The sequence below is a fragment of the Chelonia mydas genome, chromosome 1, assembly GCF_015237465.2.
Source record: "Chelonia mydas isolate rCheMyd1 chromosome 1, rCheMyd1.pri.v2, whole genome shotgun sequence".
Lineage (NCBI taxonomy): Eukaryota > Metazoa > Chordata > Testudines > Cheloniidae > Chelonia > Chelonia mydas.
In genome coordinates this window covers 190,967,620-190,993,163 of record NC_057849.1, presented here as the reverse complement: position 1 = coordinate 190,993,163, position 25,544 = coordinate 190,967,620, and the positions used below count along the sequence as shown (strand labels likewise).

General features: G+C 39.5%; 1 protein-coding gene across 7 annotated transcripts in view; it reads right to left on the bottom strand.

Moving 5' to 3' along the window:
• Positions 1-3,066: 3,066 nt before the first annotated feature.
• CBLB (Cbl proto-oncogene B) overlaps positions 3,067-25,544 on the bottom strand; it is a 192,184-nt gene continuing 169,706 nt past the window's right edge. For all 7 annotated transcript variants that reach the window (XM_037907760.2, XM_037907747.2, XM_037907754.2 and 4 more), the window contains 5 exons: positions 22,369-22,457; positions 22,123-22,254; positions 20,522-20,665; positions 16,066-16,185; positions 3,067-6,908 (listed from right to left, as the gene is read on the bottom strand). In XM_037907760.2, coding sequence (XP_037763688.2) covers positions 6,646-6,908; positions 16,066-16,185; positions 20,522-20,665; positions 22,123-22,254; positions 22,369-22,457 — 748 coding nt within the window. In that variant the 3' untranslated portion in view covers positions 3,067-6,645. The remainder of the gene's footprint in view (positions 6,909-16,065; positions 16,186-20,521; positions 20,666-22,122; positions 22,255-22,368; positions 22,458-25,544) is intronic.

The following is a 25,544-nucleotide window of genomic DNA, read 5'->3' as shown; positions in this document are numbered from 1 at the left end:
CTAATTATCTCCCCCAAACAAGAAAAGACTCCATCCCTGCCTGGAAGAGACCAAACTCAGCATGACACCACCAGAGAGTTATAAATGGGGTGGGGATGAGGGTGACAGCAATAAAATTCCTCGATTAGACACATACACCTTTTGATTACTGTATTCTTTTCTAAGCAGGAGAGATTTGAAGGAGGTGACAGAGGAGTTCTGACAAACAGTTCCACGGGGGCATTCTAAACATAAAGGGGAGCACGGAAGGAAGCCCATAGGTGATGAGGAGGATAGCATGGCTAGTGTCATGGACAGAGGGAATTAGGAGAAAAAGGGAAAGGATCAGAAATGTGGACAGGTGTTGTGTGGTCTTGAAGATAGGCACCGGAAGTTACATACAAGGTAATAGTCAATGGAGTGACTCAAAGGTTGAGAGAGCAAGGAGTCTTAAAAAGGATTTTGCCAGCAACATTTTGGGTGGTCTGAAGCAGAATAAGATTGGTAGCAAAGAAACCCAAGGAGGAGGAGACTGCAGTATTTGAGGACAATGAATCAACAGGATTTGGCCCCAGCCTGAACATGGGGGAAAAGGAGAGGGAAGTGTCAAATACAACCCCCATGGGCCTGTGTAATAGGGAAGATTGTGGTGATAACAGCCATAATAAGGAATGTAGGTAGCAGAGAGAGTTGGGGGACACTATTTGGCCCTTGTTCAGTTTGAGATGATGGTGAGTGCTCTGAGAAGAAGTGTCTGAAAGATGGTATTTATGCAAGGTTGAATTACAGGAACAGGTCTAGAGCAAAGAGATATATTTGGACACCTGATGATACAAGCGCTTCCCAATCCTGGGAGTTTGGAATATTTAACCAGCAGATGAAAATAGGAATTCCCTATTGCACTTTTATTGTGAGGATAAACATTTACAGGACAATCTGAAGATAGTGCTATTATCGCTTCCAGTGTCTTCCTCCTAATCATTATACAGATGGATAGAGAAGGGCAAGCATATGCATCTCCCATTCTATCTGGGGAGAAAACTTGGCCCTTGGCATTGACCCGGGCTACTACAGGAGCTTGATTACTACGCACACTCTGTTCAGCTGTCCAGATGGAACAGATGTTTAAGGGGAATACAACAGCCTAGTTTTACTCCAAGTCTAATTCTTTAGCAGGCATTGGTTGAATCTCTTCCCCACTTCCACGTCATTCGATTAACATACACACAACCTACACACAAATCAATAAACTGAGCTTTTTACCAGGAGGATTTCCTCCAATACACCATATCAGGCTCCTGGTTATTTTGTTAGGATTTTCAGGTATTCTACCACTTGGCATTTTTGTCCTCTGATGCTTTTAATGCCATGACATTCTGTTGCACAGCAGACATCTCTTCAAAGAAGATCTCTTTGAGGGAAGATGCGCTAATTCAGGATTGGAGCATTTATGCCAGATATTCTCGAAGAGGTTCCAGATACTCAAGCATTTCAAAACAGTTCATAATGAAATATTTAAACTTGAAAATATGCCCATCGCAACAGCTATATTTTGTATGCATGTGAGAAAGACAGGCCTAGAAATCTGAATACAGGATTCTCCTTCTTCTGTGTGAATACCTTATCTCCCCCAGGCTGCTCGTTACCAAAGCAGTTATCTCAAACGAAAAAGGCCGACTAATTTATCTGAAACCAATGCCAATGTAGTTATATTGGCTGGTTCCGATATGGTGGCTCTATTACAGGCAGCTATGGGAAGCTCAAAGTCTCCTTTAGGATGAATTTTTTTCTTTTTTTCTTTGGTAAGTAGGCCTAGGGAACAACAGCCTCCTGCATACAATCTCATAGCCTTGAAATTCCTTCTGTCCTGCAGGGAGGGAGTGGGATTATTTATTAATTTTGAATAGGAACTCAATGGAATTTACCCTAAGGGGCAGGAAATATCCCTTAAGGGCAAGTGTAATTTTTAAAGCTCCAGGATTGCAAATTTTATTTCCAAACCTAACTAAATTGTCTTGCAAGCGACCCGCGGGTCCGACTGGAATGCAGGGTTGCAGTCATTTCATCATAGGGGATAAGTGGATCCAGTCATTTCATCCAGAATAAAGTGACTGGGTTTCCAACCTCAAAATCTCCCTAAAAGATTACAAGTGGCCTCAATTACTCACACTTACCAGAGGCAAAACATAGGAAGTGACCGAAAATGAAAACATGAAAAACCACTGCTGTTGTAAAAATATAAACCAAACTGGCTAATATCTTTGACACTGTATTCATACGGCCAATGAACTACAGCACCCTCTCCTCTGAAAATGGCTGAGTGCGTGCAGGTGGAACCATTGAAATATCCGCATTCCAGGCCTTAGCTTACCAGTGTAACTGGCAACGTGGCAAATGTTGCGTTTTTAATGGAGATCATCGCATTTTCCTCTCCGGAGTGTATCTCCTCTAAACATTTTCAGAATTTGAATGCTATGTAAAGGGGAAATCCAGCTCACCTATGTGCACGGGCTATTTTTTTCCAATGGAACCTGTGTAGTAAAGCAAGCAGGATTTGATGCTAAGATTTTATTTCAGCCACAATAGTGGTCTCTGATGCACTTTTTCTCAGCAAAAATCCAGTTACCTCATTGTGATAAAGTACTTTGCCTTTGGCCTTATAGCTTCTTCTCTTGGGAATTTCTTTAGCACCTCAGAAAACAGAATAATAAAGATGCTTAAATAAACCACTGTCTAAGTATTTATAATTCAATATCCTTCTACTGTACAGATACGTTCATTCTGTAGGGCTTTTAAGTTGTAAAAGGTCATTTAGGTTGTGGTTTTTTAATTAGGTTTTTTTTTTAATTTATTAGCGGAATTTGGAAAGTGAAATAACTGGAATGTAGTTGATACACGAGCAATGGGGGTGGTTCTAAATGCTTTGATTCACCATATTTTAATACCATTTCACTTGTCTTTCTGGCTTTTAAGACAGTGCCCAATCTCTATAAAGTATAATCTAGGATAACTATGTTCTTCTGAAGCCACAAGCAGCAATATTCAGGATCATAGCCAAACCACTGAAAATCAAGGACCAACTTGGTATTCTGTTAACATTCATTTTATAAAATATCTTACAAGAACAGATAAAGTACTCGAGGTTACATAATAACCAGAATTGAAAAAGAATGTTGAATAAAATATAAATTAATTGAACACGTCACTATGTTTATCACGCTAGACAAGTTTATAAAAGGCATTTTCTGATAAAATAGTTATTTGGAAGAAAACCCTTCAAAATGGAAACTATTGCAGTCCTTTTCAGGAAATCATTCCTAGAAGCACTAAATTCCAGGTCAACAAGCAGTACCTGAATCCATTTAAAATATACCATTCATCTGGTTCCAAATCTGTCCAGCTTTAAGACACAAATTCAAATGGTTACCAGTTCAGAATAATCAGTGCAAAGTAAAGCTTCAAGCTGAAATTATGAGAGGAAATGATTTGGATACAAAAATCTAAATTCACACTATGAAAAAGTCTTTGCCAGATGTGCACTTGGATTATGCAACATTGACCCATTTGATCAGTGGCCATTTTAGGTTTCTAGCCAACCCATTAATTGGCTAATCACATGGAATTCATTTATTTCAGCGCAGTTTCAGTTTTTAACCTATCATCTTTGGAAAGGATCCATGCCGTTGATGTTCATAAGTATTGCTCACCTTCTGATTCAGCAAATCTGATTAAAATGCAGCAATTTTGCATCAAGGAAATAAATGCAGATGTTGGCATGATGGTCTAAAGGAGGCTACTGTAGAAAATAGATCCGTAGGCCCCACTTTTACACACACAAGCATTTGCGCAACTTCATTCGAGTATACCCAGTACAGTCAGTCGTGTGCTTAAAGTTACATATGTTCACAGGCATTTGCAAGATTAAACCTTTATTTTTTAAATTGTTAAAGACATTTTAGGGAACCAAATTGTCAGATTTACCTCTCTCAAGCCTATTAAGTCCTGTGCAGTAAACATCAACAGTCTAGCAAGGCAATTTCACTCAATTTGGCTTTAAATCTATTAACTGAAACAGGTCTGAGGCATCTCATGTTCCATTGTGTAAGAGTATCTGATTCGCTTTATCGTCTAAAGATGAATGGAATTTTTAGAGTGTAAAGCCACTACCTATGCTATTACATTATAAAGGTTTTTAAACACATGTACAAAAAACAAGTCATGCCAAACAGGCTGGGAATGCTATTAAAAAAACTAGAAAGAGCTTGTGTAGAAATAATTTTAAAATATTTTACATGACTATTCTTCTTGCTTCTTAATTGAAACACGGTGGTGTCATTTATTCTAAGATCCTGAATAAAATTTAGAAAATAAGAGAATCCGTGCCAGTTTTATCCAATATGATTGGAAATTCCAACACATGATCTGCAGATTGTTTGCTTCTCTGTGCAATGCATTTTTTTCCATCGTTGCTATTACTGGCAGTTATGTTAGAGCTATAATTAAGCAATTCTAATAAAATCGCAACATTTATCTTAACAGCTTGTATCATTTTGAATTTATATTTGACTGAAATGCTAGAATGTTATCAATATGATGCAGGAAAGAAAGCAATCGAAAGAGCTGAAAACAGCATACTTTGTGACAAAAAAAGGGGGGGGGGGGGAGGGGATTTACTTAAACACAGAATACTGAGTAAAACTTCAGCCAAAAGCTTTTGTTATCCCTACCCAAAGAATGAATACTGAAAGGAAGCTGCAAATGCCCTTTTCTAGTACATGAAATCATTTGCTTAGATTGAAATAGAACAGAAACTCATCCCTGTAGCTCAAATACCTCTGATCATCTTGTTTCACTGGACCAAGACAGATTAATGATGGCCATCATGCCATGCTTTGTGATCCTGAAAAGGAATGATTTCTTTAAAAAAAAGAAAAAAAAAGAATAAGCTGTTAATGAAATGATATGATAATGGCAATTTCCACTGGGTTTTCTAGTGACTTTGAATTCCTTACTTGAGATGTTTGGTTGTCCACAAAACTTTAAAATAAATCCATTTGTCGCTGAAATTCGATCTTCTAAGTGGTGTAACTTTTACAACTTGCCATGAGTAAAGGAGAAAACCGAAAGATAAAAAGGAAATAAATATATACCACAACCTAAGTTTATCACAACTTGAAAGATCATGTACTGGCCATATTTTAAAATACTGAAACTACTCTACCCTCCACGTGGTTCATCTGTTCAACAGTAAGGGATGGGGGGGGGGGGGGGGGGGGGGGGAGGGGGAAGAGAATTTCAGTGTTTTCCACAAAAATAGGAAAGCAGCAATATGAGAATTACTGTGGAAAGTCTGGACTCTTAATTTGAGTCTCTAGTAAGAACAAAAAACAAAGGACTTGATTTGGCTTGCATCAATCCGTGCTTTAAATTAAAAAAAAAAAATAAAAATCAGACTGAGGTAACACTGTTCCATCCCGGGCAAAGAGATCTAAGATGTTTACATCTCTGCAGGGACAGTGAATGAGTGAATTTGGGTATGAAACACAGTCTAATGCAATAGTGTGAACAGCGAGATTACTAAAGAACATTGTAAAAAGTATTCCAACAGTAGCATTAGGACTTAACAGTGCATCACTCATGTCAATATGAACTGGTCCCTAAAGCCATGATGAACCAGAGGACAATCACTCGAACAGGAAATTAAGTGTCATCCACTTTTCAGAAGATAGGACTGTAATTTACCTGATCATTAATATAATTCAGAGAGATTCCCCATTATTCAGTATGCCTGAAGATACTTAAGGCATGAACAACAGGTGCCCTTGGTATGTACCTTAAGTACAACATCGACGTTTGCATTCAAATTTTTAAAAGCTGTCACGTCATGTTCTTTAGTTTCATTACTGCATGTGTTTTTTTTTGTTTTTTTGTTTTTTTTTAAAACTGGAAATTACATGGATCAAGACCTTGAAGACTATAGGTCACAAAATCCATAATAAAAATAAAAGCTGCCCAATGTCACTGTCAAAATACCTTTAAAAAGGCAGTTCATAGACAAAAAATAACGCATTATACATTCAGATTTTTCTTCCTCTCAATAACAAAGCAATATCAGAAGAAAACGCTCAGTAGTGAAGGCCACGTACTTTTTTTTTTTTTGCGCATTTGTTTGATAAATTGAAATGCAAAAACCACTAAAGCCTCTTATAAAAGGAGAAATGGAAATACAGAGCTTCTGGAAAAAAATGATTTAGTTGATGGGGTGGTCAGCATGGAAAATGTTGCAAATGCTACAGCTGAACTGACCACCATACAAGGGAATCTAAACAGGAACACAGTACAAGTGTCAACTAGAAAACGGTTAACTTGCCAACTTGTAAACAAGAAAAAAAGCAATTCACAGATTCAAAGTTCAAGGGAAGTAAACTTCTTAAAATAATTTTGTCAGTTCAACCCTGATTTTAAAAGTATGGCTAGCAAAAATACAGAAGCCTCAGACCATCTATGAGTCTTGATCAGAGCAGCCGTCTTCCTTTGATAAACTGCTGGAAACAGACCCTCTTCTAATGATGACAAGAGAAGAAAACTTCTCTCGCAAATTCTCTCTCTTGCTCTCAGTTCCAAACATACACACACAATTCATCTGCTGCAGGGACTTGCATGCTGCTATAGATTGAGACGTGGGGAGACTGGTGGAGGAAAGCAGGCAAATTCTCTTAAAATACTACGAGCCACATCGACATTATTCTGGGCTATTTCAAGTGCCCTCTTCACTTCTTCAAAGGAAAAGCCCTCTCCCATAAGTTTTGCAATTTTTGCATCCACATTTTCCAAGGAGGTGTCAGAGTTGTATGCTTTTCTATGGTGGATTTCTGGTGCAGTCCTGCGAGGAAGTGGTTTAGGGGGTCTGGCTGGTGCTTGCGAACCGTCTGTTTAAAAAAAAAAACAACCAGAGACACAATCACTACAAACTGGTTTAAACATGATGTAACGAGGTAGTACCCGGTAGTTCAGGCCTCAAATTTAGGGAGAACTCAAAACCAAGTTTTACGAAGCCTATTCATAGGACTGTTTTAATGATTCCCTTCTTTAGTTTTGAAAATCTTGTAGAAACTGTATTAGAACATTCGCCAGAAGTGTTCACAACCTAAACAGTGCAGCATTGTGTTAATAATGCAGTAAGAATCTGAAAGTGGAAATGACTAGTCTATATTTGCATTGTCCAAACTAGGCAAAAAAAAAGTTTAAACACAGCATTAGTGGTAAAAATTAAATCTGAATTTTAATTGTCACTCACTCTCAACAATCTGAGATTTTATTAACATGACCAACAAGGATTTTTTAAAAGAAGCTTTTCTTTTTAACCCCCCCCCCCCCCCCCCCCCCATCGTCTCACATTTTATGCACTGGTTTATTCAGGAAATTGCACAAATCAGTAAACTATGTAAAAGAAGACGTTCACCAAATAAACCTGAAGAGGAGAAACTAGCACTCACTTGTACATCATGAGAACATATTTCAGTCATTTGTAGTTTATTTCATGCATGTCACGGGTGCTTGCTACGTAGAAAAATCATTATTTCCTCATTCTGTTCCTCAAAAAAAACTAATAGTCCAATGAATTTCAGTGGCGAGAAAAAGATCCCTAAATCTTTCTCCCCAAGTATCACAGTTCATACATTTCAGATGTTGGCTGGGTATGCTACTGCCTTTCTGCAGTGCTCCATAAGAACGTTAACCTTCCCAGTTAACACTGCCGCTAAGAATCATGATGTCCTCATGCAAAGAGCGAATAACCACAGCTTCTAATCTTTTCAGAGTCAAGGGGTTAGGACTCAAGTAAACTTGGTACTTTGCCCAAACCTCTTTATCCTTGCTGAGGCTACACTAAGAAGCTTAAATACAAGATGGCATAGAGCAGAAATGCTTTGAGTGGGAAGTATGTGGTTGGGGTTTTTTTTATTTTTTTTTTTAGGCTTTCAATCCTTTGAGAAGAATTCTGAAAAGTTCTGCTGACAATAAATAGTGCTCCAATGATATGGAATTAGAGAAAGCTTATGGCAATAACATTTTCCAGTTTATTTACACTGGTGGCAATAGCATTTTGTTTTTTCAAATCTTCCAGATATATCTTGTAATGCAAAGGAGCATTATATTTTCATTATCGAAGTCATACAGCTATTCAGTTTTGTACAGGGAGACTATCTGGATTGTAATCCCACAGAGCACGTTAAACATCTCCAGTGGATCAGCCTAGTCATTCATATAGCTCAGTTGTTCTTAACTTTTACTGCAGCCTGCACCCCTTTGGTTCTCAAAATATGTTCTCGCATCCCTTATCAAGAATCCTTGAAGTAGGTCAGTTCTTTAAACCCAAATATGTTTTTGTTTGTATATTACAGTAATCGTTAAAAAATGTATAATGTTAATAAATACATAGGTTTGATGAAACAAAGCAGTTGTGCTTACGTGCCTCTGCTTAAATTGTGTTTGATGATTTACCTTCTAAAAAAATCTGGCATGTCTCACACCCCCAGAAAGGGCATCTTGCACCCACAGGGTGTGCGTGCACCCCAAGTTAAGAACCACTCATATAGATCGACTCAAGATGCATTTCCTGACTCAGTTTTTATGCATTCAGATAAGCTTGTTTGCATCAGTACAGGAATTCTATTGTTAAGTCAGACAAGATCCAGGAAATATTTTTCTAGAAAGATGGTGGGATTAATGTAACAAATAGATGAGAGTAATTTTATTCAGATTTCATCTTAAAAGACTGGGTTGAATCTTGTGCTGGAAACATTGCTTATTTCTGCACAACATGGTGATGAGAAAAACAGCAGATTGGATTATTTTGTCTTTATAAAGGACACTGAAGATGAAAAGTGCTATATAAATGCTAATGATAAAAAAACAACACAAGACAGGTTTGAGGCTACTAGGGAAAGGGGTGTGAAATACTTGTAGGATTAGATGATTAGCAATATTTCAGGAAGTTTAGTTACCAGTAAGAGAGGAATAAGTAAAATCAGGAATTCAGACTTATTTTACAAAACTCAATTTACAGTATTATTGAAGAATATGGTCCATAATTAAAATCAAAGTATGCACAATACTAGAAAATTGCAAGACAAATAATGTAGCATATGTAAATCTGAGGCTAAAAATATGACTATCAAAGCAATTTTAGAAAAATGATTATGGAAGAAAAGTATCTAAAGAACAAATAATACAATTAAATTTGATACAGTTTGGGGGGGGTGTCGATGGGGGGGGGGGGGAGAGAGAGAGAGAGAGAGAATGTGAATGAATGAATAACTAGTTCTGGCAGCTCCAATCTGAACCCAAAATTGGAGTTTTTTCTTGACTAAAAGCTTCATGCTGCCTAAAACCTGCTGAAACAAATATCATTTAGGGAAACCATTTTTAATTCTTTCTGAAGATTTGCAACACATATTTTCTTCTCATTCCACCGATGTCTCTATAGCACAGGTCCTTTTAAATCTCCAGCTCTCACTCTCTGTGTAACTCAATTCCCCATTTTTTTTAAAATGCTGACACCTCTTCTCAATATCTTCACATCCATATAAAATTTTAGCGGACTATGGGTATCCTGTTAGATTCTGAGTTTAAAAATACTAAGCTTAAACTGCACTTCCATCTGGACACAAAGAGTCAGAGGCATTTAAACAGGCCTTTCTTTCCTGCCACACACACACATGCGCCAGCCACCTTGGATTCTTAAAAAAAATAAAAATCTCTAGATGAATTTTCAGTTAATTGTATATTCATATAATTCAATTAATTGTTTCAGTCTCTGAGCAGGCAGCCTCAATCACTCACATGTCTGCTTCCATGCTGCCTTCAACCCTTAGGAAACTAGCTAATCCCAAAGGAGATAATGCCTGGGGACCGGCTAATTTAATAAACAACTATGGTTCACTAGCAGAAGGTTAGGGGGAGAAAGTCTGTGGTGGCGAGAAAGGGACCTCCTAAGCTGCTGAGAGGCAAGGATAAATCAGGACTCTCGCTGCCTGGGTAATGATGTCAAATAGTTTCATTTCCCCCTGCAGTGAGCCACCCACTCTGTTCCCTTCCTGCTTTTTAAACATGTCCCAGCTTCTGCTGCTGCCAGTCTGGGAAGCAGCAGGGATAAACAGCACCATGCAAGCACGCCTGCTGGAGGGTGAGAGTGAGGAAGCAAGCTTGTCATGTGAGGGTCTCTGTGGAGTGGAGGAAGGCAGACACGTCTATTTGGGGTAGAGGAAAAAACACCTTTGAGGGGATATTAGAGAGGCAAGGGGATCTCTCATTTTGAGGAGCTGAGGGAGCCTGAGTGAAGAACTTTGCTGCCTCACTGTAGAATGCTAAAAAAGTGTAAATCTTCCTCAGAGCCCTAAAGCCTGGGGCTCAACAAGCCATCACAGTTCTCAAGCAGATGCTTGCAGACAAGAGGAGTCTGAACTATATTTAAATCAACCTTTAAGTATGTAACAATAGCAAAAATGCACCAAGCCGGATGAATTTTTCCTTGGTCATTTATAAATAATTTGAAGAGGGGCAAGCACGATTTTACATTTATATTTATTAGCGCACCCCAGAGCAATGTGGACAATGGCATAACAGTGCATTAAAAAGGCCAGACTGTAGGCAGGGCTCCGAAAGCCACACAGCTTTGAACCCATTTCGCACAGAGCATTTAAGTGCAATACTAAGGAGATACAATAAATGTATACACATTCTCCTCTACCTTGCATCTTGGGTAGTCATTTACATTTGAGCAAAGTGAGTGTGGAAGTCAGACTGCTCCATTCACTCATACCCAGTGATGAGCTGCCAAAATCTTAATTGGTTCCCTCCTCACTGCATGAGGGGTTCATTGTCCACCCCCGGCCCCCAGGACTCCTGCCCCATCCAACCCCCCAAGTTCCTTGACGCCCCCCCCCCCCCCCCAGGGCCCTGCCCCATCTACCCCCCTCCCCTGTCCCGACTGCCCCCAGAACTGGGCAGGAGGGTCTCGTGAGCCACCGCAGTGGGTGCCCACCCCACCCAAGAGCCAGAGGGACCTGCTGGAGGGCGAGGTGGGGAGTCCCGGCGGTGCTTACCTAGGGCACCTCCCAGGAAGCATCCGGCAGGTCCTTCTGGCTCCTAGGGGCGGGGAAGCATAGCTATGGGGGGAGCAGCTGCTCCCCCCACTGATCACATCAAAAGTGGCGCCTTAGGCGCTGACTCCCTGGGTGCACCGGGGCTGGAACACCCACGGGGAAAATTTGGTAGGTGCAGAGCACCCACCGGCAGCTCCCCACCCCACGCCTAGCCCCAGATTACCTCCGCTCTGCCTTCTCTCCTGAAGGCACCGCCCTGCTTTGCTTCTCCGCCCCCCACCCCCAGCTTCCTGCAAATCAGCTGTTCGACAGGAAGCCTAGTAGGGCTGAGAAGCAGGCGGTGGCTTCACACTCAGGCTGAGGGTGGCAGAGGCGAGCTGAGGAGGAGAGCAGTTCCCCTGCGTGCCCCCCTGCCCCCGGGGTTACCTGCTGCAGCGTGGGCGGCCCTCCTCGCGCCCCCCCCGCCCCCGCTCACCTCCGGCTCCCTGGGCTTGAGTGCGAAGCCACCACCTACTTCTCAGCCCGCCCCGGTTTCCCGCGCAAACAGCTGATTCGCAGGAAGCCGGGGGGCGGGGGGGGGGCGAGAAGCAGAGCAGGGCGTTCAGGGGAGGAGGCAGAGCGGAGGTGAGCTGGGGCTGGGGGTGGAGTGGGGAGCTGCTGGTGGGTGCTCTGCACCCACCAAATTTTCCCCTTCAGTGCTCCAACCCTGAGCCTAAGGCGCCACTTTTGGCCAGTTCTGAAAGGGCTTCTAAATTTAACAACTGGTTCTAGCGAATTGGTGGGAACCGGCTCCAGCTCACCACTGCTCATACCAGTTGTAGCATGTAACACCCGCTTTCCACAGGTGTAATTGACTGCACAAATGTCCTAGGTAGTGGAATCACAGCTGAGCAAGAGACGAAAAGGTGATGGTGTATGTGAATATGAGAGAGTGTGTGTGTGTGTTCTAGAATCAGTGATTTTTCCCCTCATTCTATTCATTATTTTTACCTGAACTCCCTCAGAAATTATACCATCACAATGTTTATGTTATATATAAATCCTCTGGAACAATGAAAAAGTGAAAAATTGAGAGCCATTTTTGAAATTTTCCCTGCTACATAAATTGCTGTGTTTAGTACTTAGATGCCAAAGTGATAGATGTCAGAGACAAACAACATACTATATTTCACCATATGCAACCTACTTTCTTGATATTAAAGAATTCTAAAGGGCTGTCAAAATATACCTGATAGCTCTCTTAATAATGAGAGATACATTTGGCCTTACAAGTCAGCAGTCAAGTTGAACGTTATAGTAAGGCAGGTATTCCCATTTTAAAAATAGACAGCCTGAGGCACAGAGGGGTCAAGTGACAAGGTGTACCCTGAGTCAGTGGCAGTGTTAGGAATAGAATTTACTCTAATTAGTGGACTACATTCACTTCCTTTCTAACACAGGTCCAACAGCAATCCTAAAACAGGTTTGGAATGAACAACTGCTGGCTATCAGAGATGAATGATTAAGGAATACCTCAAACACGAAGTTATATTCTCCATACAAGGTTGTCTTTTTGAATCCTGGAGTAAGCTGAATCTGTTCATTCTGAAACTTATTAATTCCATAGGATGGAATTACAACCACTACAAATACAACTTTCCAATTATAGCATAGCATGATTTAACAAACAGTTGCATTTAATTAAAATTAAACTGAAAACTTTTATGTACATAGCATGCTGGATTAGTATATATATAGCGGAGGTTAAAGCATATGGATATTTTTAGAAGATGTTTATGCAAATCATCTAGGTAATGAAGTATTTACTAAGCAATACCAAGAAACTATTTGGATCCTAAATAGCAAGAAATTAAAAACTTCTCTACATCAGCTTCCTTTGTAGAGGGCTTTAAAATATACCAGTCCCATGAAAAAGGCATATCCATTAAAAGACTATGCAGAAATGTAAATTACCGTGTGAAAAGCAAGCAAATCCTTTCTAAGTGAGCTTTAAAGAGAAGCCTTAGAAATAATATAATCGATGAAGCAACCATTGTGTTTTTATATTGGCACAGAGGGAAAATGGTATGCCTTGTTGTTGTTGCTGTGTCAGTCCCAGGATATTAGAGAGACAAGGTGAGTGAGGTAATATCTTCTTCAGAAGAGCTCTGCGTAAGCTCAAAAGCTTGTCTCACTCACCAACAGAAGTTTGCCCAATAAAAGGTAATACCTTACCTACCTTGTCTCTCTAATACCTTTAGGGTAATCAGTTTATTATATTATCACATATGTATATTAAAACAGCACCCAGAAGCCCTTCAGTCAGAATCAGGGCCCCATTCTGCTAGTCAGAAAGACAAGAGCCCTTCCCTGAAGATTTTATAAACTAACACGCACTGTAAAACCCAGAGTGCTATCTAAATAGCGAGCACCAGCATTCTGTTAGGGGAATTGTAGTCTTGAAAACGCTATCGGTTGAGACATCAAACTGAGGTTCTAAACAGTGGTGATCATTAAAGATCCTCTGGCACTTTTCATGCTTAATCCTACCTGTAGTTTCAACTGGAAAATGTGTTCTTCACTTCCTGATCTATAGTGTAGTATACCGGTGTAACACACTGTTAAAGGAACAATGTCAACTTTCCCGTATTTAAAAAAAAATAAAATAAAAAAAAAAATCACACTTTGGTTGGAAAATCTATCACCTACTGTCGTGGCAAGTAACACCTACAATTACTAAAACTGACAGACAAGAGGGAAAAAATCATGTTTTTCAATGTGTTCACTTTGTACATTTGAGAATAGTTTGCATACATACAATTTCACTGTTTGCCCTGAACAGTTCATCATGGCCCAATCCTAACAGCTAGATGCACATGACTCAGTGCAACTACTCACATGATTAACTCAGGGCCTCTGTTGGCCAGTTTCCCCTGATTGTATGGGCTTTCATGCAGCAAAACGAGAAAAAATACATTTGTAAAGAACAGGAAAACTGACCGCAAATAGGCAAAGGACTCAGGGATTGGGGTAATAATGAAACTACTTTTACTTTATTTCTTTTTAAACTGACTAGGTTTATGGTTGACAGCGTCCCTTTAACTAGCTGCTGTGTTGTACTGCAAAGGCAAGTACATTCATTGGTGTATTAAGTGATTTCTACTGCACATAAAAGGATAGAATCATAGGACTGGAAGGGACCTTGAGAGGTCATCACTCGTGGCAGGGCTAAGTATTATCTAGTATTATCCCTGACGGGTGATTGTCTAACCTGCTCTTAAAAATCTCTAACGATGGAGAGTCCACAACCTTTCCCTAGGCAATTTATTCCAGTGCTTAGCCACCCTGACAGGAAGTTTTTCCTAGTGTCCAATCTAAACCGCTCTTGCTGCAATTTAAGCCCATAGCTTCTTGTCCTATTCTCAGAAGTTAACGAAAATTTTTTTTCACCCTCCTACTTGTAACAACCTTTTATGTACTTGAAAACTGTTATCACGTTCCCTCTCAGTCTTCTCTTTTCCAGACAAAACAAACCCAGTTTTTTCAATCTTCCCTCTTAGGTCATGCTTTCTAGACCTTCAATAATTTTGTTGCTCTTCTCTGGACTTTCTCCAATTTGTCCACATCTTTCCTGAAATGTGGCACCCAGAACTGGACAAAATACTCCAGTTAAGGCCTAATCAGCGCCGAGTAGAGCGAAAGAATTACTTCTCGTGTCTTGCTTACAACACTCCTGCTAATACATCCCAGAATGATGTTCTCTTTTTTTGAAACAGTGTTACACTGTTGACTCATATTTAGCTTGTGGTCCACTATGACCCCCAGATCCCTTTCTGCAGTACTCCTTCCTAGGCAGTCATTTCCCATTTTGTATGTATGCAACTGATTGTTCCTTCCCAAGTGGAGTACTTTGCATTTGTCCTTATTGACTTTCATCCTATTTACTTCAGACCATTTATGCAGTTTGTCCAGATCATTTTGAATTTCAATCCCATCCTCCAAAGCACTTGCAACCCCTCTCAGCTTGGTATCATCTGCAAACTTTTAAGTGTACTCTCTCTGTCATTATCTAAATCATTGATGAAGATATTGAACAGAACCCGCGGGAAACCACTTGATATGCCATTCCAGCTTGACTATGAACAACTGATGATTACTCTCTGGGAACAGTTTTCCAACCAGTTATACCCCCACCTTACAGTAGCTCCTTCATAGTAGCTCCTTATAGACTTTCAATCTGTCATTGGATCTGTGTGGGGGCAAGGGTCCAGCCATGTGAATCCAACTGTAGGATTGGATACATTATAACTGGACTGAAAATTTGAGGTTCCTTTTGGATCAGAGATGCTATATATTATGGCCATCTTTTTAATTTGTTACATTATGTTGACTGGGTTGTTACAAACTAGATATGCTATTTTAGTTGCTTTTGGGTTTCCTGTGTATTTTAAAATATTTTACAGTGCCCAGAGCTACGGAAGGCACATTGGTACATATCTGAGAGAACAATATATAGGTTTAAGTTGTATTGCTCTGTGGACAAAATAGAAGAATAAAATTGGAACCAAGAGGCACAGTGGCCCCTGCATGACTTCTGACCTCTTGTGATCCCCAAAGGAACAGGGAAAATGCCTTATCAAAAAAAAAAAAAAAGATACCAGAATTCACATAAGCATTCAATGTCTATCGGTAGGATTAAAAGGACTAATCTTTAAAAGGAAAATTCTTTTCACTTTTAGTCTACCCGACCCTTCAGATCATAGGATGGATGAGCCACTCTGGGACTTTATGTCCTTTCAGAAGATCCATCTCTATTGTTTCTCTGATGGTTACCTATCTGTTTTTCATAGGAAGAGAACTGCCAGCTTTTGTTGTGAATAACAGCGGCCTTTCCTCAAAAACAAGATAGCAATGCACTGGCTCATGTCTGCCAGTTTGTCTGAGCTAAGATTACTTGCTTTCTTAGGCTGCTACTTTGTCTAACCACGGTTTTGCATCTTACCTGAGGAGGATGGAAGCTGATCATAGTCCTGTGATGTTCTATTAGTTTTGACATTTTCGCCTGTTAATCTTCGAGCAGGAGGCAAAGGAATTACACTAGTAGCTGGATCAAAAAAGAGATCTATAAAAACGAGAGGATACTTAAAGTTAAAAATGATCGCAAGGTTCATGCACACAGGACCAGATTAGAGCTGTATGAACAAGCAGCTTCAGGAGAGAAGGGATTGTGAGTGCAAATAGGAGAGGGAGAGAGAGAGAGAGAGAGAGAGAGAGAGAGAGAGAGAGAGAGAGAGAGAGAGAGAGTGTGTCAAAAGGAACACACAACACACACACACACTTGCATTCATGCAGTGGGGATGTAACTATGCCTAGCGATAACCAGGGGAGGTGGTTAACTTAATATAGTCTCCCTCCCCAACATATATTAAAGAAACTAGTGATAGGGGTAAGCAAGCTTTGTGTCTGTCTTTGCCAATTACTGAAGACAGATTAAAAAGTCAAAGCAGAAGATTAGAACATTTCTCTTCTCCATTTTTAGGCCCCTATTGAAGATAGTACTCCAGCAAGTGCTTAACTTTAAGCAATGCTGAAGAGCTATCCTGAACAGGTTGCTTTCCTCAACTGAGTCTTCAATCCATTTACCACAGTGGGTGGAGGGATATATATATATTTTTTGTGATGATCAGGTCCTGACTGTACACTCACTAGATCTGTTGCATGCCTGTGAAATCACCTGAAGGCTTGTACTGTCACCAATCATAATATGGCTTTGGAAATCAGTGTCTAAAGAAATATTCAAAAAAAAGAATGAAACAGCAACCACACAAGTATGTGTCTCCGTGTAATCAAAGGCACTTATAAGATTAATGAACAGTGACAGTACAGATCATATCTAATATGTACATATGGAAAATGTTAAGTGACCATAAAATGTACTTTCCAGATTTTATGTGAACATTTATAAATTATATTAAATTATTATGTTATTTCCAAATAATTTTCCACATAACCTTGTAAATTGCAGATAACATTAGTTTATCTTCAGTACTCCATTTTAGAGTAATTTCTGTCCCTGCAATTCAAAAGCATGAAACTTGGATTCTTGTAACCTGCAAAGTCATCCATATCCAGTGGCTTATTTGACAAGATGGATGGTGAATTGAATTGTGTCAAGAAAAGTACAGAGTACTAGCACATTACTCAACTTTCAAATCTTGACAGATAGCAGAAAACGTCAGAAAGTGTCACTTGGGTTCATCTAATTACTCTCAGGTACTTGTACTGTAACACATTTACTTGAAGCTTTTAGGTGACGGGTATTTTTTAAATGAACTTGCCATTTCAGAAGAGTAGTTATGAGACAAACACTTCCTGCATTTTTATGCTTTGTTATTTTTTGCTATGTGTTATGGTGGGTTAAACCTGTCATATTTCATTACGTGATTGATGAAACTCCTTGCAATAGTGTGATGTGAACTGAAAAATGTAAACTTGATTTCTAAATGTTTCAGTTTTTTTTTGCCTCGTTTTTTGCTGAGCAAAAGGAATACAGCATTTAAATAAACAGAAAAAGTGCAACAAAACTATTTGTAGCATTCAGTCTGTAGAGATGTTAAAGGTATTGAAAATACTATTCTACCTGATGGTTTGGTAGACCCTGTAAATAACTTTGTGCTAAAGCATGTCAACACCTCTAGAGCTACATATCTTTCAACGTGGTATTTCACGGAGAAACATTTAAATATCCAATACATACACGACTTTTGGATTGACCCTTACAGTGATAGACTGGGGCATGAACTATCTTTTTGTTGTGTTTGTATAGCACGTAGCACAACAGGGTCCGAGTCCATGCCTGGGGCCCCTAAACACTACTGCAGTACAAATAAATGACAACACACTAATCACTGATGCCAAGATTTTCAAAAATGTGTTATCTTAGGCTCCTAATTCAATATTTAGGTACCTAAATTGACATTGGGATCTGCTGTGAGGTCAGTTTTGAAAAAATCAAGTCTGTTTAGAAGTCTAATTTTGCTACCTATGTTTGAAAAAGTTGGCTCACTAACTACTGTCCCTGGGAGACAAACAACCTACAGAAGGTCATTCCAAAAACAACAAAAACATTTCAAAACCCAGTTCAGGTTGCTAAGTGACAACATCCTTTACATATGACAACAGTAACAAAACCTGAGCCAGAGGTTCCCCAATTCACCCGCCTTAGGAGATTCATGTCCTAGGCATGCCTCCCATTAGCATAGGGGAAGGAGAATCTGGATAGTGCCGAGTTCAAAGCCCGCACGGGGGTCAGGATGGGTGTTACAAAATCTCCACGTGACCAGCACGTGTCGGGAGAAGGCTCATGTGCCCCACTTGAAATCCCGCTGCCAGGAGCGGCACTAGTGCATGTGGGAGGCGGCTCTGCCCTCTCCCTGTGTGCACAGGCGCACGCTGGGGGTAAAGACGTGCATGTGGTAGTGCTGCCACCATGCTGACTCCCAGCACAGCCAGAGGGTGGGAGGAGGGTGTGCGTGCACAGGTGTGTGAGAGAGACCATGTGCGTGGAGAAAGGGAAGTGAGTTTGCACGAGGATCTGCTGTTCCTGTGGGAGCTGGCCAGCACCAGGTCCTTTGGTCCCTGCTGAAAACTTCATCGCACCCCCTACAGCAGGCGCACACCCCACAGTTTGAAAAATAATGACCTAAGCACTTAAATATAAGGAATGAATACTTAAGGACATAATAAACCTTACACTGTCCACAAAATGAACAAGTTATTGTAAAGGAACCCACATTTAACACAACACCACCACCTCAACTCTGATCCATGGATTCTTATTGTGTATTCTATTTTATCATCTTGATTTTGGAATTTAACTATTTCCTTTTAAGTGATGCAGTTAAGTGGGAAATATTATCCAATTTTTAAAGTGTCAAATTATGGTAGAATTTTTCAATAAAGTATTTCTATAATTGCTGTTCCTGGAGAATAATGTTGTGTCTAATGTAATTTAAAAGGAAAAGTACATAAGACTGTCGATTTATGGTAAAAATTATGCACTTATCGACTTGCAGTTGAGGCAGAACAATATGTATTATTAATGTGGACACAACATGTTTCTTTTTCAAACAGATTTTTCATTGCGTTTATATTTTGGGATTACCAGTAAAAGAACAGTATTCTGTATCAGAGCTGTATCAGTGTGGGGTTGTGTTAAAAATAAAATAAAGTGTAACTAATTATCGATCTTGGAAGGATGGCATAGATGAGGTCCAACAGAACCTCTTAATTTGTGAGCCTATTAGACAAGAGAGGGACAACCAAAAACCTCTCTGACAGGAAAGCAAGCCATCTTTCAGAATCATTTATGCCACCCACTCGCATCACTGCTAATTTATCTGGCACCTCAGCCAGCTTGCTCTCAATCTAACAACCAATGTCATCCATATGCTGGGAAAGCAAAGACTACACACCAGCAGGGTGTGATGAAAACAAGACAGAACTGCCTGTCAACTGCATACCACTGACACCAGTGCCCAAAATGCCTTACTGTATCCCTCAGGAGCTTCACATACCTGCTGAAAGAAGATACGTGACAATACAGAGCCTTGCAGATCACCACAAAACAGAATCCTCAGGGTAGGCAGACAATTGGCCAGAAACATCCTCTGAAACCTCCCAAAGAAGAAAGAAGGGAACCCCTCAACAGCTATAGTATGTACCCCAGCCCACAAGTAAGTCCACAATCATTTTGGGAGTAATCTACATCAGAGGCAGCAAACAGAACCAAGTTAATCAGCATGGAGGACCAACCACTGTACATTAACAGGCCATCAATCAAGACAGTAGCACAGTTTCTGTGCCATATGCAGGCTGAAAACTGGACTGAAAGAGATAGACAATCATTTGGGGATATGAATTTCATGAACAATGGGATGAACTGAGTTCCTTGCAATCAGGGGGGTTTACAATTTTTATAGTTTAGAAGTAAGATTTGACAGTAACTGTTCTATCAAATATATGTTGTTGTTCTTTGCCCTTCTTTTCTAGTGTTGTCCCCATTCAAAAAGAAGTCTAAATTGTATATTATATTGTCCTAAAGAAAGAAATACTCTGTGGTGATCTGACAAATGATGCATACTGGCAACACAGAACTCAATGGAAAACTTGGCACTTCAAAATAACTGTTCCTATTAGAAAAATGTTATTTACCAAAATGTCATGTCTAGTATGAAAATATTGATTTTATCTATTACATGGGGAAAAGAAAAGTAGAGACTATTTTATATTCTCTGAGATGTTTCATCTCTATAGTTTTAAAAACTAATCTCTCCAGTTTTTAGACAGTTAGCTATGGGCAAAGGTATTTCTAACAGACAATGACAACTTTATCAGCTCAGATAAGCTTCTGCTGTAAACAAATACGTTAAAAACTTTGTTTGCTTGGTGACTCTTACCCGAAGGAGGAAGGAACAGTTCATGTCCTGAAGAGGGTCTGCTTCCTGAGCCCAGAGGTTTGGAATGCTCAGTGAGGCTGTGCCGAGCGGGAGGTGGTGGTGGTGGTGGAAGTGACGGTGGTGAGTTGTCAAACGTATCTTCGCCTGCATTTAAAGAGCAAAACTTCATTAAGAACAGTACAAAAAAAAAAAAAAAAGAGTGAAGCTTAAAATTGATTTTCCATGGCTGCTAACAGAGGCTCTCACTCCTAGCGTTTTCTAGAAGTTCAGTGACTCCAATAATTAAATTGTAAGACTGGCTCTTATTATGCACAACTGAATGCTTTACATGCTGTGAATGACCTTTCAGTTTTGAGGGGGGCGTTTTGGAAAAAGGTTTACTCTAGGTTGTAAAATAAGCAGCGTCTTGGTGGCCAATCTGCAGATGTTGCACTCGAGTGAAATAAAAGAGCACACTGAAAAGTACTGTAGGATGATCTCTATGTACCAGTGTGTATGTGTGTGGGGGGGAATGATGATGTACGGACCATGCTGGATTTGATATATACTGTGTGTCACCTTACATAGGGATAAGCAGATCTGGCCCAAGAGGCCAAGAAGTGCAGTCCTGGGGATTCATGGGAGACTTCACCCTCTACATTATGAGAGAGGAGCAGACAGGTGTAGTTCAGGGCTGTCAAACAGTGCAATTCCCACCTCTCCCCCTTGTGCTGCTCTCTGTTACTGCACTATGTAATTGGAGTGTGAGCTAATACACCTCATAATGCATAGTGGGTTAGCATGCCTAGTGGAGCCAACACTTCACAACTGAGGTATGGGTAGGCTACAGAAGGTGGCAGAGGGCAAGCATAAGACCCCCAGCATGACTGAGAGGGTGGCTTGGTTAGTGTCTGCTGAACTGGAGAAGTTGAGGGGCTCTAGGAGAGGGAACCAGGGACTAGGATTGGGAAGGACAACGTTTGATGATTCTGGGCACTGATCGTACTCTGCCTTAAACCTTAGTCTCTTGATATAAAGGAAACAAATTCCAGATTTATTATCTCCAATGGTGCTATTAGTCACTCCCTTTTATATGATAAAATGAAAACTCAAATTAACACACAAAAAGTCAGCGCCCCCCCCCCCCCCCCAATTTAGAAAACTTGAAATTTGACTAATTCCAATATTAAGTGACTAAAATCTGATTTTTAGAGTAAAAGCTTTCTCTGTTAACCATCAGAAGATGAATTTAAAACTGCCTTTGCATCTGTTTCTGGCATGACACTAAATCCTGATACAACCATGGTAAACTTTCCCATTTTGCAGGGAACGGGCACAGCACCTTCTATGACATGATCAGTCTTCACCAACTGACTAATGTAGGGACTTGCATGTTAATGTGTAAAGGTGATAGAGCTCAGTGCCTGGACTGAGACAGGCACTGACTGCAGATCACAGCATAATTACACTCACTTGTTTTCTTCAAATAATCTAGCTCACAGATCATTTGAAATTCTTAATAAACCTATGAATTTATTTTATTTTGTTTTGCAATAAGCTTGGTATTTGGTTAATCTTAACTATGTTAACCATTAAATATTTAACAGCAGAAGGTCGGCTACCTAAAGGGGGCACCAGAAGATCATAATCGGAGGGCGTCCTGTTGAGCAAAGAGCTGTGTTTCGGGTTGTCTCTGGTAGGAGGCCGTGCAGGTGGTAAAGATACTGGAGCAGTGGATGCATCAAAGGCATCTCCTGAATAACAAAGCAACAAGAAGTGAATGCTCTCTTATTGCACCTCTAAATGCGTCAGACTGGTTGTCTTCTTCTAGAGTTAAAAACAAATAAATAAAAATGAAAAAAACATACCTAACTCCGGGGTTTTGGATTTCTTCATCTCTGAAGTAGCATTGTGTGTTCCATTCATTATACCAGCACACTGACCATTCTCGCACACCCTCAAAGCAGAGATCAAAGGAAGAAATCAACCAACCACCCAAGTTTTCATCCCCCAAATCACAAAATGAACACTATAGCACAATAGATTACATCAAAACAAATGGAGGAATGCAAGTTATAAAAACTTTTTAAACACTCCTAGTGTTTTTCACTTTCAAAGCATGTTAAACACAGTAACAGATTAATCTTCACAACAGCCTTCTGAGAAATTACACTATTCTGCTGATGGGAAAATTGAGCCACAGAAATTAAGTAATTTATGCAAGCCTCCATTGCAAGATAATGGAAGAGCTGAGATTAGACTTTAGGAGTTCCTGACTCTCAACCCAAAGATCAGTCTACTAGAATACGCTACTTCTCCATATTGTTAACTTACATATGTAAATTTATCCTTATTTTATTACTGAAATCAAACAGTAAATACACAGGAAATAAAATCCTTTAAACAAGAACAAACCCATGGAAATAGTGCATGTCCATAATATTCCTAGTCAAACTCTTAAAATAAAATAATTAATTAACTCTGCCCAAAACAATTTAGAGGGTCTCCATTAGATCCTCTGTTGTCAAAAAAGTGGTGTATTGCTTTGTCTTTTATATTTAATTTTATCTTTTCCTCCAAAGGGAAACAAATTGTTCTGTAAAAAGAAGCCTAAGTCAAATTGGATGCTAAAACTTCCCAGTACTAGCAATCCTGGTGATTCAGGCAGTAAAGTAGAAAGCTACGGAAAATCCTGGCATAAAAATACAAATTATCCTTAATGGATAATATATGATAGCTCTGCTAAAAGGCTCAGGATACAAACAGGAAACTAAAATCACCCAATAGTGAATTATATGCTATTTGAACAAGTGTTTAAAACAAACTGAGGAATGGAGGCATCTCAACTCTATGACAAGAACTACAACGTTTATATAGGTAGGAAGGATCAAAATAAGCTTCTTCAGTTAGAGGAAGGCTATAGGTCACATTACATACACCATTCTCACAAATCATTGACCCTTTCAAGCTAGAGAGATCTAGAGTTTCACCATTAGCAGGAATGTAAATAAATCTATACACGCTGGCCATATGGAAGGGATGGATGAATAAAGCGTGTGCAATTATTTAAAGCATATAAACAGGAAAGAGGAAATGGAATTGTGTGTGGTCCCAGGAGCTATAAATAGGAATAAATGAAATGAAAATAAAGAATAATTATTTTCCTGACTAGCTGAAGAAAAACCTTCCTATTGGTGAGACCTATTATACTCTGGAACAGTCTTCCAATGGAAGTGGAGGAAGAAACATTGCTTGAGTCCTTTGAAGCTAAACTGATTAAGTCACCTAAAAATATACTATAGGGAATAATCCACCCTTGACTCCTTATCAAGGAAAAAACAAGACAAGACACTTCCAGCCCTATTTTATGAGTCTACTCTCCATATTCCATACGTTGACTAGCCATAGACGACAAAGTGCCCTAACACAACTCCCAGCCAATGAGGATGTCTTCAGTGTGACCAGGCACTAGAAATACGAAGTAAGCAAGTATTAAACATCCTACATCCCAGCTACTTTTTTTCCCTCTTTAAGGAAATACTTTTTGGAGAAACATTGTAAACAGAATGATACAATTGTGTTATATTAGTAGGGACTGTTCTACTGAGACACTTGTCTTTTCTCTCCTTTCCTTTCCATAACACAGACAAATCTGGGAATAAAATAAAGTCAGCTACAAAACAAATCAATTGAATAACAATCTAGACAGAAACCTACAATGCAATCCATTTGGTATATTATAATATGACTTTTGGAAGTGTACTATAATACTAATACATGGGCACAAAGTCTTAAATTAAACATGTTTTCATTAAGCGCAGAATAGGATGCTGGAATTCAATAGCCATGAACTACATGACATCCACAATAACAACTGCAGTCTCTTTGTCTCCTTTAAAGTATCTGGACTCAATCCAGAATTTTAATGAAGTCACCCCACGATTATTTTGGCCCCTTATGAAGTCTTTGTCACAGCCAGAAAACTAGACGCTCTCATGAAGCAGCCAGCCAGAGTGTAAAAACTCCAATTTAAGTTCAAAATGGAGAGGCCAACAGGCATACCCATGCTTACCAAACATTTGTGATGTGTTTTGAAGGTGACAACGTTAATTTGGTATGACTCCACAAAAAGTTACAAACTCTTTCAGCATATGCATATTACAAGTAAATGTATACTAGTTACACAGCTGAATAAATTCACATTTATGAAAAATGCATTGAAAAAAGCTCCTAATAGAGCTTGCTGAAAACCAAGAGGTGAGAAGGGGTGCCAATTTTTTTATTAAAACAAAAACAAAAATAATTTTTTTTCTAATTTTTGTGAAAAAACTGAAATTTTCAGGCACTGACAAACAAAAAGATTTCAGTTTTTGTGTTTTCAACAGCAACAAAAATTAAAGAGTGATTTTCCACAAAAATTGTCATTTCTACAAAATAAGCCTTTTTTTGTCAAAAACCTTTTTTGAATGAAAAATATTGCCTAGCTCCAGTTCCTAAGTATATGCTGTTGGTCGGAATCAAGGTTGTTTGTGAAACGTATAATTTTGAATGTTTACACTTCAGCACTGACATTAGCTAACAGCAGAAAGTTAATGTAACATTTGGAATATTTATATAAATTCATTAATAGATCATTTCTGTACTCTCTGAAGTGTCACAGGTTTTTATTTTAGGCCTCACTTTCTTGTTATATATGTAATTTGTACAAGGGTTATTACATGAAATCATTCCAGCAACTTTAACAATTAAGGAAGTTTTCTGTGTGGGATGTCCTGGATTAGTGCTAGGCTAGCACTGTTGGTCTAAAGGACCCATGACCAGCTGAAGGTAATCTCTCTTATGGATCAAGAAGGCTAAAAACAAATGGCCAGTTGGAATGGTGGGAAAGTCAGCTTTGAAATCTGTAACTGTGATGGTCTGCAAAATACTGAACAAGATTCTCAGCCCCACTCCACTCCTTTTGTGCCACACAGGAGGTACCAAGGGAGTGGAAACTTTCTATAATTCTTTATCTGGGGACTTCCCCTAGTGTAGGAGTCCTAAG